The sequence below is a fragment of the Dermochelys coriacea genome, chromosome 13, assembly GCF_009764565.3.
Source record: "Dermochelys coriacea isolate rDerCor1 chromosome 13, rDerCor1.pri.v4, whole genome shotgun sequence".
Lineage (NCBI taxonomy): Eukaryota > Metazoa > Chordata > Testudines > Dermochelyidae > Dermochelys > Dermochelys coriacea.
This window is the reverse complement of record NC_050080.1, coordinates 11,207,431-11,221,750: the sequence shown is the minus strand read 5'-3', so window position 1 is coordinate 11,221,750 and position 14,320 is coordinate 11,207,431. Positions and strand designations below refer to the sequence as shown.

At 37.4% G+C, this 14,320-nt stretch overlaps 1 protein-coding gene across 7 annotated transcripts in view; it reads left to right on the top strand.

Moving 5' to 3' along the window:
- GNAS (GNAS complex locus) overlaps positions 1-14,320 on the top strand; it is a 276,404-nt gene that overhangs the window by 201,565 nt on the left and 60,519 nt on the right. For all 7 annotated transcript variants that reach the window (XM_038369574.2, XM_038369571.2, XM_038369572.2 and 4 more), the window contains one exon: positions 7,715-7,812. In XM_038369574.2, coding sequence (XP_038225502.2) covers positions 7,715-7,812 — 98 coding nt within the window. The remainder of the gene's footprint in view (positions 1-7,714; positions 7,813-14,320) is intronic.

The following is a 14,320-nucleotide window of genomic DNA, read 5'->3' as shown; positions in this document are numbered from 1 at the left end:
CCTTGTTTAGCTCTTCGCAGTCCGCCTGGGACTTAACTATCTGGAGTAGTTTTGTGTCATCTGCAAATTTTGCCACCTCACTATTTACCTCTTTTTTCAGATCATTTATGAATTGTTGAATAGGACTGGGTCCAGTACAGACCCCTGGAGGACACCACTATTTACCTCTCTCCATTCTGAAAACTATTTATTCCTATCCTTTGTTTCCTATCTTTTAACCAGTTACCAGTCCATGAGAGAAACTTCCCTCTTATCACGTGACAGCTTACTTTGCGTGAGGGACCTTGTCAAAGGCTTTCTGAAAATCTAAGTACATTATATCCACTGGATCCCCCTTGTCCACATGCTTGTTGTCCTCAAAGAAGTCTAGTAGATTGGTGAGTTCCACCAAATGCATCCGATGAAGTGAGCTGTAGCTCACGAAAGCTTATGCTCTAATAAATTTGTTAGTCTCTAAGGTGCCACAAGTACTCCTTTTCTTTTTGCGAATACAGACTAACGCGGCTGCTACTCTGAAACCTTTAAATGGAAGTGGTTTTCTAATAAAGGTAGAGCATAGCTATACTCCCTGTGTCTGGTTCTCATCTCTCACCAGTTTTACACTCCTGATTTGCACTTGTGTAAGCAAGATCAGAATTGAGCCCAAAAGGTTTGAGGATTTTATGAGATGGTCTCAAGACAAAAGATTGTCCCATATGGGCAAAACAAAACAAACAATTCTTATTTTCTAATACACTAATCTCTTACTCACTATTTATTATACTTCCTGATTTTGAAACACCAATAAAGTTCAGGGAATGTGGATTTGAATTCTTTTTCCATCCCACATGAACAGTTAATAACCATATTAAAAAGATTGCATAAATATTTCTGGGTGCAGTTCAGATTAGCAGGACAGACTCCAGAAAAGTCTAATCAGCAGTATTAAAATATTTTATTGCTAATTTGACCCAGTCTTCCTGCCTATTATGACAGGAAGGAGGATAAAGAAGATGGCCTCTCGTTTACCCATCTCCCACTACTGTGACCCAAATGTTATTTTGGGGACGTGGGATATATCACTGTGAGGACACTCTTTCTGGGCACATCACTGATTGGCTATCAAGTCCAGACTCAGCCTTTCTGCTGACTAGCCTAGAGCTCACATGGCCCTGAAAGCTTGTAATGCAAGGATCTGGTGTTATTTTTCCTCCTCTATAACATCATGACAAGAGGAGCTTCTCCTAATCTCCTTCCTGTAAGAGTAGTGTATTCAGTTATGTGCTTAACTACTGTATCCTGTTTCTGTCCTGCACCAGGTTATCCTGGTTGTAGGATGAAATGCTTTGGTTATATTTTCAGCATGGTTACATTGACTTGTTCTGGAAAATGTCCATTTTTAAATTGCTTCCATGTTGAGTTTCCAGGGAGGTTTTTTCATGGTTTATTTTTACTTTTCTCTGTTCACATAAGCTTGCTGCTCTTAGACCTAATTGCTGTAATGAATAGTCCTCCTGAGAAGCCCTTACTGTAAAATGTGAGTAAGACATCAGGATGGGAGTCGGGAGTCCAGGAGTTCTGTTCCTAGCTGTGCCAGAGATTTCCTCTAGGATCCTGAGCAAGTTATCCAACCTCTGTGCCTTGGTTCCTTCCTCACAGGGGTTGAGACTAAATTTATTAATGTTTGCAAAGCACGTTAGGGTTCTGGGTTAAAAGGGTCTGGAAAAGTGCAATCTATTAGAATTGACTGACTTTTAAATGATCATTAATAGGGGAAGTCTATTACATATCACTCTTGGTGCATTTGGGAGGTGGGGGAATTCCTTCTCTCACTGATTAACACGCCAGCCATTGGGGGACTGAAGCAGGTTCAACTGTGGAAGGTTCCAACCTCGCAGTGTGAGATTTAGGCATTTTACAGGTTAGTGTGTGTCACTGCCCCTTTGACTGCTTGGTTGTGTTTTGCTCAGGTGAGCCAAAGTGAGACATTGGTGTCCCTGGATGATAGTTTAGGGTGAAAAGAGGCTGGAGTTAACTTACAAAGTCAGCCTGCCCATAGGTATGAGAGCTGGATACGTGAGAATTAAATTAGTGTAAATTTTGCCACAATCTCAAAAAGCTTGTGGTCTTTTCTGTCCACAATTACAGTAATAAAAGTTCTACACTGAGCATTCTTTGGCATGGACTTCAAATAAATAGAAAGTCAGAACACTGAACAGTCTTGGAACAAAACATGCTGAACAGCCTTGGTAAATCATTCAGCAGCTAAGCAGTTAATACAACATAAAAAGTACAGTAAAATTGTGGTAGTTCTATATTTCCTCAGTTGTTTTGCTGTTGCTTGTTTTGAAGAGACGCATCAAGGTAACAAAACTCTGGGACAAGAGAAGTTAGTGGGAGAGATGGCAAGAGTGGGGGAGGAAGATCAAAAGTGTGTTGGAACATAAAGTTAAGATCCTGGATAGATGCAACAGAGGTTCATTGTTCTAATGCATTTTTTTCATTAAGCTGCTGTTTCTTTTCTCCTAATACAAACATACATTTGCAGCGCCTGAGGACGCTATATGCTTTTCTGATGTTTTTGTAAATTTGTGTTCATTTTTATGCTGATTGCTGATCTGAAAAAAGAAACTTAATATTTTAGGGCATATTTGAAGATAATTGACCTGTCAGATGATGTCTTCAGTTTGTCTGTTTTCATACTAAATGTACACCAAACTGCTGGGCTAGCTATCCCAAATCTGTTAGGGCAATAAGAGTTCAGCTATGAGAAAATTCCACGGAAATTAAAATCGATATTTCTTTCTCCTCCTTTCTCCTCAGGTAACCAGAGCAGCAGGGACTTTGGACAACACGTCCTTTCCCTCACTGCACTGTGAATAGCTTTATAACTAAAAATAAACTCCAAGTTTTGGGACCAGGGGAAAGGAACAATCAGAAAAAGAAATGCCTAGAAAATACAAAGTTTTAATCAGAGGGCAACTCATGGGGTTGGAAAAATGAAAACATGAGAATTAAGAATTTACTGAAGTAGAAAAATAATTGGGCCCAAAAAAGGGATGGGGGGAAGGAAAAGAACTACCCTGAACTAACAAGGGGGCAAGAGAGAGTTTTGAAGTAATAGTGATTGAAACTTTATCCTGCTTCTCCTATCCCACCCGCATTTTCCTTCGCAAGGAAATTGTTGTTTCTCTTTCTTCAAATTTCGATTAAAATTCATGTTAAAGAGATGGGGGTAGCCATGTTAGTCTGTATCCACAAAAACAAGGAGTCCTGTGGCACCTTAAAGGCTAAGGTGCCACCGAAATCCTTGCTCTTTTGATGTTAAAGAGAGACAGCTGCGGTTTTGAATTTGACTTAACTTTAATACTGTTAATATTTAGAATCGCACAGTCTTTCTTTGGTGTAACACCAGTTGATTTCAAATTGAGCTTTTTGTTCCATAAACACTTAAGGAAAAAAAAAGGTTGAAAAAATTAACCTCATTTTCTAAATACATTTTTCCATGCCCTCAAAAGACCTCTTCCCCCATAGAAAAAAAAATGTGTGGGGGGGGAGGATTAGGATTATACCATTGGGGAAATTCAAAAATGAGTGCACATTTGTGTGTCTAATTTGTGTGCACAGTTACTGAGAGTGAACACCCAATAGTGATTAATGTGTGCTTGACTGTTCATTTAGATGCTTGCTTGCCACAATTGCACAAACACTCAGGGTGATCATGTGTGCAGATTAGATCTGCAAATTCATCTGGACTGCTAAATCTACTTCCAGTTAACAAATGGCAGATGGTCTTGATAATAGTCGTACCATGAGTGCAGGGGATTGGAGTAGATGACCTCTTGAGGTCCCATCCAGTCCTATGATTCTGTGATCACCATTAACATACTAGAATAGTTAGAGCTGTAACTAAACACATTGGCTGAAAGGGGATTTCAGCTGGCAAAACCAACAAGCTGAATTTCTTTGTAGAGGTCCTAAAATAAAACTTTGGGAATTGGGTTTGGATATGGCTGCTGTCTTATGATCACATGGACAGTATAAGAATGTGAGGCGCTTCTAACGTATTTTTCTGGGGAGGGTGTAACCTAATCATGTATGCCCTTGAAACAGGAATATTCTGCTCATTGGTAAACTGCCATTTCCATAGCCGAGCTCCTGAAGAGATATCCAAGCAATGGTGTCTTAAAACTGCAGGGCTGTTTAGAGAAATTCCTTTCCTTTAAACAAGAAGTAGGGAAAATATAATTTTAAAAAACCCAACAACTGTACAGTGATTATTTGAAAGATCGTGTGCAGTTCTGCTCGCAGAAAAGGTGACCGGAATATGGTATCTGAGCCAGTGAATAACCGGTCTAAGGGAATTAAATCCAAACTGCTTAAAAGCTCTGATGGGCAGAAAAGTCTATGGTTATTTATAACAGTAGTGTGTGCAGTGGTTTGTGTTCTTAAATTACTAAGCTATTGCTTGTTTCTTTTAAGTTTATTCAAAAATCCTTTGTTGGGCTAGAAGTCAGAAATATGAATATATATGAAACATGTAAAGTTGCTGGAGCTGAAACTTATTTTTTCACATGCAGAAAGCCTTTTTTCATATAGTATTTTTAGTATGTCTGTGGCAGGTGTACTGAAGTATAGAGCTTTCCTGGGATATGTGTTGGATTATAAACCATTTTAGGAACATACATAGTATTTAACTCTGGCATAATAATATCTAGCTCTTGTATGGTGCTTTTAATCCATAAATCCAGTGTGCTTACATCTGTTGTTACACTGCAAAAAGTTAAATCCTTTGATAATTTATTTTGTAAGATACAGATGTTAGAAGTCTGATGTAGCCCAATTATATTATTCTTGAGATACAGATACCTTCCAGCAATCACCACTTATTTTGAACCCGGAAGAAGTAATACCTTTACACTTCTGTGTAGATTTGAACACAAATGAACCAGTCTGTGTTTTTTTTTTTTTTAATTGAGTGGATTGCTGACACTTCCAAAATTATAAACAGACCTTAAATTCAGGCAATATATCACCCTTAAGTGAGGAAAAGAATAAAATAAATATTTTTATCATAGCGGATTTGGGGAACTTGAAAGGGAGCCAGAGTGTTTGTTATGGCCCAGCTTAAATGCCTCAAAACTAAGTTTAGAATTCTTATTTTTCCCTTTTAATTATTTTAAACATTTATTTATTTTCAGCAGGTCGGGTAAATGGCAAGCTGCCCCTATAATGAACCTCTTTCTGTGGAAACTAGCTTATTAGTCATTAATAAATGAAAAGACTGGAAAAAAAATTCTGATTAGATAAATAAATCATTCCACTGGATGAATGTGGCTCTGTAGTATCTAATCTGTGCATAGTATATGTAAAAATTGAGGAACTGAATGTGTGTTAATCAAGTACAGAGTAATCAAGTTAATCAAGTACAGTATGCAGTTTGATAGGCTGTCATTTTGATAGATGAACAGCCAAGTAAGCTTCAGAGGTGGTAATCCTTAGCCAAGAGTTCACTGTTGCCCATCTCTGGGTTTAGAAATGATATTCCAGCCAGCAGTAGCATAGCATAGAGAGATGTGGTCTTTGGAGATGATCAATATGTTGAGTTGCACTTGGAAGCAAACAGGAAGCCAGTGCAAAGCTCAAAGCACAGGTATTACCTTTTCCTTTAGTCCCATTCTGCCATATTGATGCATCTCTTGAAATATCTTACACAGCAAATATTCCTTCCCTCAAGGAATTTGAAATTTTCAGGCCTCCTGTTGTCACAATGATGGACTAAGATGGAGAGTGGCCCCTTATGCATTTTAGACTTTTGGAGGCCTGATGTTCTTGGAATATATGTTGTTCAAACCAGATATTCAGGCGTTTGTTGTTGTTTTTTTAATTAAATATTTGTTTATTTTTACTCTCTGCACATATGGACAATACAAGATCTTCCTGCTTATATCAGGAAACTCTCAAAGTTGGATATTGAACTGTGTCCAAACAATCCTTCCAAGTGGTCACTTACGCAGCAGGAAATCAGTTGTCACTAGCATGTAGAGTCAGTCAGTATAATCTACAAGTTGTGAATCATCTCTTGGAGAAAGTAGATTTGGAGCTGCACTCTACTTTTACTTCAAAAATAAATAAATAAACTAAATAAGCAAAAAAATTTAAGACAAAGAGAGAGCCCTTTGCACTGTTTTATTTCTGTGTCTTTTTGAAAAAGTGTCAGTGTTTTGCATAGCACATGCTTTCCAATTTGTATTACGTCTGCATTCTGGGATGGGATGTTACTGTTTCTAACTTCTTTTGTAGGTCTGTGTGGAAATGCTTTTCAGGTAGCTGCATCACTATCTACTTAGAACGTAATATAGCATGTATTGTTTATTTATCTCCTTTTCCCCATTCGTTCCTTATTATACCCATATTGTGCAGAACTGGAATTTGTAGATATATATTTTTAGATAATCTAAGTGTACAGATAAACTGAAGATATGTATTTTTATTTTTAGTACATTTATTAAGAGGGAGGGTTTTATTTGTTACCATACATATTTTCTTAATTAGGAATTTAACTTACTGCCTGGAATCATTTTACTAATGTATTGGTCATGCTCTGTTCTGATTTGAGAAATGTTCCTGCTGCAGTGTGTGTGAATTCAGACTATCACATTATTGAATGTAGTAGGTAGGGCTAGTGTCCCACCACTGTTACTTGTAGATATTAAGGAACTGGGGGACAGATGTCAGCAGTGTGTTTCTGTTACCTTACTTTTTATGACATCTTTTCCCACCTCTTACTCCTCCCAATCTAGGCTTTTGGTTGAGGTATCCCTGTGAGGTTATATTCCTGACATTTTACTATTTATAAAAGCAAATGCTCTTTTTAAGAGACATCCTTTGAGCTTTGTAGTCTTCAGGGATGGATCTATTGGTGGAGAAGAAAGTTCCTGTTCTCTGCAGGTAGTGATTTATATTGGGGGAATCACATTTTTGAACGCACTTAAATCACTTAGGAGCCTAGCTCTCATTTTCAGAAGTGGAATAGGCACTTGGGAGCCCACATCATTGAAAGTTAGCGGGACTTAGGCACTTAAGTCAGTTTTGAAAATGGTCACTTTAGTGCTTTTGGAAAATTTTACCTAGATCCACACTCAGTCACCTCCTGTGAATTGGAGTTTTGTTGTTGTCTGAAGCTGACAGAGGCAGTGATATTCTATGTACGCCCTTTGGTCACATAGCCTGTGGATTCCCCAAGAGTTCTAAATTATTTTAGTTTGTTGTTGAGCCTCTGCATCTTGTGTCTAAAATCAGGGATGTGGTCTCTACCTTTACATAAGAATTACAGGTATATATGCCTTTTAAAAAAAATAAAATAAAAAAGACTTGGCACTCGGCAATGTAAACGTGCTAGCCTCTGAAAATGGTGAACTAAGTAACATGGGGAAGGTAATACCAAGAGTTGGCAGAAGAGAGAAATTGGGGAGCAAGTTTTGCCAAACAGTTAGTGGTACTTTTTGAGAAGTACCAACAGCATGCTCAAAGCTGTACATGTATGAGAACGTGATCTGTGCCCACAGACAAAACAGTTCAGAGACAGTGTATCAGTTTGTATAAAGTCAAGATGGTGCAGAAATCTAGCTGTGCTCTAAAGTTAGCACTAAGCATAAAACATTTATAATTGTTTTTCTTTGTATGTACATACTTCTTTTCCTGCTGACTTTTTTCCCCTCTGTTTTGCTTTCAGGAGTTTTATGAACATACAAAAACACTTTGGCAAGATGAAGGTGTGAAAGCTTGCTACGAGAGGTCTAATGAATATCAATTGATTGATTGTGCACAGTAGTAAGTAGTACTTCTGTTCTGATATATATTGTCAATAGCTATAATTTTAGTATTTGCAAATGATAGAATTCACTTTGTTTCCTGACACACACATTCTGTCCCATGAAAAAAATAAGGTTTCACTGTATAGTAAACATTATCTTAATCAGCCACTTGTGGGACTTCTAAAAATAGTCAGCTAATGGTAGTCTTTACATGTTAAAGAAAAATTGTATTGCAAACATTGGAGATCCCTTTAAGCAGTCTTGACAGGGGACTCAATTTTTCCTGAGATAAACTGTGTCTTAATAGTGTGTCTGAAAGCCAGTCCCCTTCCTTTCCAGTGACGATCACTTGGACCCCACCTCCTTTTCCACTGGCAATCAAATAAAATCCCTGTGGCACCAGCAATTGTTTACGTGGAAAAGTTATACTGGGAGGAACATCTACTTTATTTGTAGCTTTTTAATGCAATTTAGCAGCTAAAAAGAAGGTGGTGGAACCATCAGCAGGGGCTTGATGCACAGGTCATGCACACTTCAGAATGGGAATCACTTCACTCCCATATTAATATTACTATGTATAGTAATAATTATAGGATATTAAGAGACAGGAGGCAAATTTGCAGTTCTTATAGCATAGTTCAGAAGTTTGGTTGTTTTACTATGTTAGTTTATTTTCTATAAAGATTACTTTATACTTTGGTCATAGTCTTAGAGTTGAAGGCCAAAAGAGACGACCAGAACATCTAGTTCTCGAGAGCATAATGAAACCTTTTTTATTTGGAAGAGTTGTAGTTAAAAGGTACCATCTATGAATATTGGAGTCTGTCTTTCTCTTTAGCTTTTGGTAGAAGTCAAAAGCAAGATTTTGTGATTGGGGAAACAGTTGCATCTCATTTCATATAACGATCAGCGGTCTGGAGTGCTTGAGACTGTGTGTGTAGGACTGGGTCTTTCACAAGTTTAAAAGCATTAGATAAAGTAGAATATGATTTTATGTCTCTGTTTACCTCAGACCAAAAGTAAGTTTAAACTTATCTTTGCTATAAATAGACTGTTTACCATGACTCTTGCACGGTTCTGGGTCTTAAGAAACCACTTTAAAGTTATGACAATGTTTCTAGGATGATTTTGTTTGACCTGCATTTAGACCCCCCCTCCTCTAGGTTACTGATATTTTTCTAGTCCTTTATGTGGTCACTTAAAGTGGTTTCATTGCAAGTTTATTTGCTACACAACAAGAAATATTTAAGGGCTTGGGATTTTGAGTTTGATGTGTAACACTATGCCCTAAAGTGTTGCCCTGTCCTTACTAACAGAACTAGAAAAAAACATGTTTCTGGCAGTGTTTGGTTACCTTGCTGTTTCTGAGTAGCAGCCGTGTTAGTCTGTATTCGCAAAAAGAAAAGGAGTACTTGTGGCACCTTAGAGACTAACAAATTTATTAGAGCATAAGCTTTCGTGAGCTACAAGGGAGCTGTAGCTCACGAAAGCTTATGCTCTAATAAATTTGTTAGTCTCTAAGGTGCCACAAGTACTCCTTTTCTTCTTGCTGTTTCTGCTAGCATAACAGAAGTAGATATTAGGAACTTGTGCTCCCTCTGTCATGTTGATCTCTACTGGAATGGGATACCAGTTTTATGTTTTGCTTAAGATGAAAACTCAGGAGAAAACTTAAAATATTTTTGCAATCATTCATGATTGCTGGACATGGATTTTGTGTTGGGTCAACAGGCAGGAATGGCCTTTGATGGTTTTACCATCCTGCTCCATCTAGTGGAATATTGATTTTTACAGCATGGGTTGTTGAACCAAAAATAAAACCTGATCACTGGTGACAAATTGCAGAATTTTTTCTAGATTATTTTTCATTGTCCAGTTTGTTTTTAATTTATTCCGCAATCTCAAAGTTCAGATTGTTTTTTAACTTAGAATTTATTGCAACATTTTAGTAGTTCTTTTTATAAAGAATTTTGTCCTTGTTAATCATAGTTCCTTTGAGTGCTTTTTGATACTGCACTGTTCAGTAATTTTCATATCATAGAACGAAAGGGAAAATGTTGATAATGAGAAATGTTTGCTCAGAAATTAACTCTGCTTTGAAATCACAGCATACCTCATTGCTACTGAATCTTCTAGAAAAGTATCAAAAATTACTTTTAGCAAAATTATAATGACAGTGATTATCTTGAAATTAATCCAATGGCCACACTTAAAACAAACCAATAAAAGAAACCCACCAAAGACAAAACAGAGACTCCATCACTGAGGGCTATTTTGGTTTCAATGTGAAGACCGCCATTAATAATAGTAATGGCAACTAGGTTTCTATTCTACAGTAAAATTACTTTTCTAAGTGGACAGTTTGTTCAGAGAAAATATCCAAGGTTTTTAAACGCTTTTTTGCTTTTTAAAACTGCGGAGTAAAACAAGAAATGGGCACTACTGAATTTAAATAATAAAAATTCTATTAATCATCTTCTGTTTTCAAAATAAATGTAGTTTCCAAGAAGTTTTTTGCTCATCAAAGTTAATCTTTTTAAAAATGTTCAATGACTTCTGTCTCCTCTGAGCTACTCACACTCTAAGTTTATACAATTTTGCTGTTAGAGATTGACAATTATCAACTTCTAAGGCTGATGGGGGTTTTTTTGTAAATGTGTATTACTTTTTACCATAGTCATCTTCACTAGGACTGCTTCCAAGTGTGTATTGCTTAATACATAGTTGTTGTTTTTTACAGGAGCAGTCTAATTATTTTATTTATATATGTTTATATATATATTACTAATAAACATGTTTGCACTCTTGCAGGTAGTGTATTAATGTACAAAAGGGTTTGCAAGATACAGGACACTTGGGTTTCATAAGTTTAAAACCAAGCTTTTTAGTCTTTCTATAAAGTAACAGTGAAGAAATCAACTTGGAATTTATGTATTTATTTGGCATTCCACAAATTTGCTTATCAAAGGTGAACTTGACCCATCCCTGTGCAGAGCCTGCAGAAAGCCCACACAAAGCCTTTGTGCAGGAAGAATGGAGGTTGAGGGATGGCATCTGCCTTCAGTCAGTGGGCAGGCTGTGATCCAGCCCCTGCATGGCTGCTGTTCCAGCCAGTGAGCTAGCATAGCAGCCACTGCCCCCCCATGGATCCTCTTATGCATTTTTGGGGGCAGACTCTGTGACTCCTCCCTTTCCTTTCCCACTTGCTGATTTGGAGCCAGAGCTGTAGTCCTCTTGGCAGTGCAAAGGGAGCATGGAGAGAGACCTGCATGGTCTTTCCACATGCATGCCTCCTTGCACAGCAGCACAATGAAGGTTAAAATGATACAGGGGGTGGGCCTTCTGTATTGGGGCGAGACACACCTCAAGCTAGCAATTTGTGTGTAACAGTGTGTGAATTGAGCTTTATTTTTCCTAGGTTTGGGGCTTGCATTCTGTTTCTTCTCTCTGAATCCATCTGCCTATCCATAACTTGCCAAGATGGAAAGACTAAGCCCTGCCCCATGGCCTAGATTGACCTTCATTCTTTTAGAAATTAAAAAATGAAATAATTTGGCCCCTCTCGTTTTTTTGTTTAAGTGGAAAAATCTGAGGAGTTGGCTGGGCTTACTTCTGCATAGCTTTGTTTCTCCTTTTATAGTTGGGGGAGGGGGGGTTAAAGAGGAAAGTTCATTCTCTATATTGAGAGAAAGAATAGCTATTTTCCAACAGAGGGTTCCAGAGATATTTTAAATTATGATGTTACTTTTAGTCTTAGGTCATGTTGAAAAGCAAGAGATTTGGGGATGTGCAGACTCACTCTTTCACAGACCAAGAAAAGTGCACCCATGTGTAGAACAGAGGTGCTTATCCTAGCTGTCTCTCTCATCTTCATGAAAGAAGCCCCATCCCTTATCTAATCAGTCATATTTTTAGAGCACACTTCACTGTATTGTCTAGGCATCAGTATCTTGGAATAGTATCTCTCTCCCATGCATGTCCAGCAGCTAAGCACTATAGTTACTTTATTCTGACTATTTAAAAACTTCAGCACCTTCCCATGGTAGGTTAAATATTTAATGCACCCGGAATACCTCTTTCTTTCTCTTCCCGCTCTTCCCCACCGAAATAGATTTTATGATAAAATTTACATAGAACTACTTGGGCGGTGCAAGGCTGTAACCTTAACTGTAAGAACAACTCTTCTGCTGTCTTCTGTCCCTCACTTACGCTTTTAATACCCCTCTTCCAGTTCTGCAGCTTGAAACTATACCCAGGTTTGCTGAGAGTAAATAAAATTTGTCAGCGTAGAGGTGTTGATTTTGAAAGAGTAGCTGCCTCTACTTAATCATGAGCTTTACTGTACTTCCTGCTTTCTAATGCTTGTAATTTCAGGGGAGTAGGAAGGAGACTGTTTCCCTTTTCTTAAAGGGACTTAGTAACTAGTTACTTTCAGTTCTATTTTTAGAAAATGTGTTATCTGGGAGCTTTCATCAGTTTCACTCAATATGGAATGTTCTGTAGGTGTGAGAAGGGAACTATATTGAGGAGGAAAATAGGACTCATTGTCCTTGAATATTCTAGAGATTCACATTGAGTAAAAAACAAATGTTTACAGAAGTTGCCCTGTCGTATTTATCATTATTTCTGGCTGGTGTTATAGAATACAGAAAACTCAAAGCAATGATAGATGATTTAACAACATTCCTATCTAGTCCATGAAGAGCACAAAACTGCATTTTTATTCAAAGATACACATTACTATTAAAGAACGTAAGGTTCATAGTCTCCATTTTACTGCCTCAGTACTTGTTTGCAGCACCAAAGGCACATTTCTGTAGCTTGAATTTGGTTTTGTCTTGTAATAAAACTTCACTGCATTGTATTAATGAGTGGGTTAGCCATTGTGAGCTATCAGTTGAATTTTAATGGTTAACGGGCAAGTGAAGCCACACAGCTACAAAACAATAATAATCATCACAAAATACACATTGGTGTGTTTATATGTATTGAGGTAGCACCTGTGGGGGGAGGGCCCCATTTTACCTGGTACTGTACAAACACATAACAAATTTGTTGTGGTTCAGATTTGTAAAAGTATTTAGGTACCTAAAGATGCAGATAGATGCCAAAATACCTTTTAAAATTTTTACCCTCTCTTCTTCGATTTTGACATTTATAATTTATTTTAAAATGGTTGTAATGCTTAGTGTACTAGTCAATATTCCGCAGTGCATTTTGTAAAAGTAGTGAAATCTTAGTAATATGAGTCCTCACTACAGCCTCTGCTGTTAAATCTTTCAGAACTGGGGAGATCACTGTTTGTACATGCAGACACTTGAGGTATGGATTAACTGGGTTCTAATGCATTATCTTGATGCTGTGCTCTTGATTAATCAGACTGCTTCCTTTCACTAATTTTCAAGGCAGTCTTTACATCGATCTAAATTGCAGTTTGTATAATGTTTATAAGGAATAAAATCCATTAAGGGACATAATTTCATTTGGAGGGCTGTCTTGTTATCCGAAAATACAAGTTGCACTGATTGTTGTCTTAAATATATTACCAAAACCACAGGATTCCAGAACACAAGTGTATCAAGTTAATTCAGCAGGGCCATTAATTTTGCTAAAAGAAAAGGAGTACTTGTGGCACCTTTAGAGACTAACAAATTTATTTGAGCATAAGCTTTCATGAGCTACAGCTCACTTCATCGGCTGCAACTGTAGCTCACGAAAGCATATGCTCAAATAAATTTGTTAGTCTCTAAGGTGCCACAAGTACTCCTTTTCTTTTTGCAAATACAGACTAACACGACTGCTACTCTGAAACCTGTCATTAATTTTGCTGTAATTTCTGAATGAGTTAATATTCTACTTTTGTGAAACTGGATACAGTAGGAAACATTAAGAGTCTAAATATATATATAAAAAAGGAATGTATTAAGATTTAATTTATGGTCGAGGAGCTCAAGGATCAAACTACAGTAATTGCTACCATTTTTTCATGAGGAGACTTTTGCCTAATCAAGCTGTCCACACAGATTAACATTTTTTAAACCCACTTCAGAAATTGTGCTGTATACACAGCAAATGTTTTTAGTCAAGTGCAATCTTATCCCACACAATCCTAAAACTAATCTGAATAATTATTTTAATGTTTTAGGGCTCAGCTAGTATAGCTGTTACTGAAGTTGTGAGATACTTCCCATGATAAGACCCTGTTTTCAGGTGCTTATAACTTTGCCAAACTTCAATAATTTGGTATGAAATTTTTCATGCCAAGTGTCTGCCTCAGGCTGAATTTTTTGGGAAAATTTTATCCAATACGGTTCAGCCGTTTCCAAGAGCAAGACTAGGGGAAAATGGATTGTTTTGCCCAAATTAAAAAGTTGGGGGCGTTTGAAAAGTTCTAGCCACCCCCATGCTTTAGAGCAGGGACTTTAACTTTGTTTGAGGTGGCTTTTATGTCAGGGATATGACTTCTGGAGTCTGTGAAATCTGCCCAAACTTGGCCAAGGAATAAGCCTTTGAAAAAACGCAGT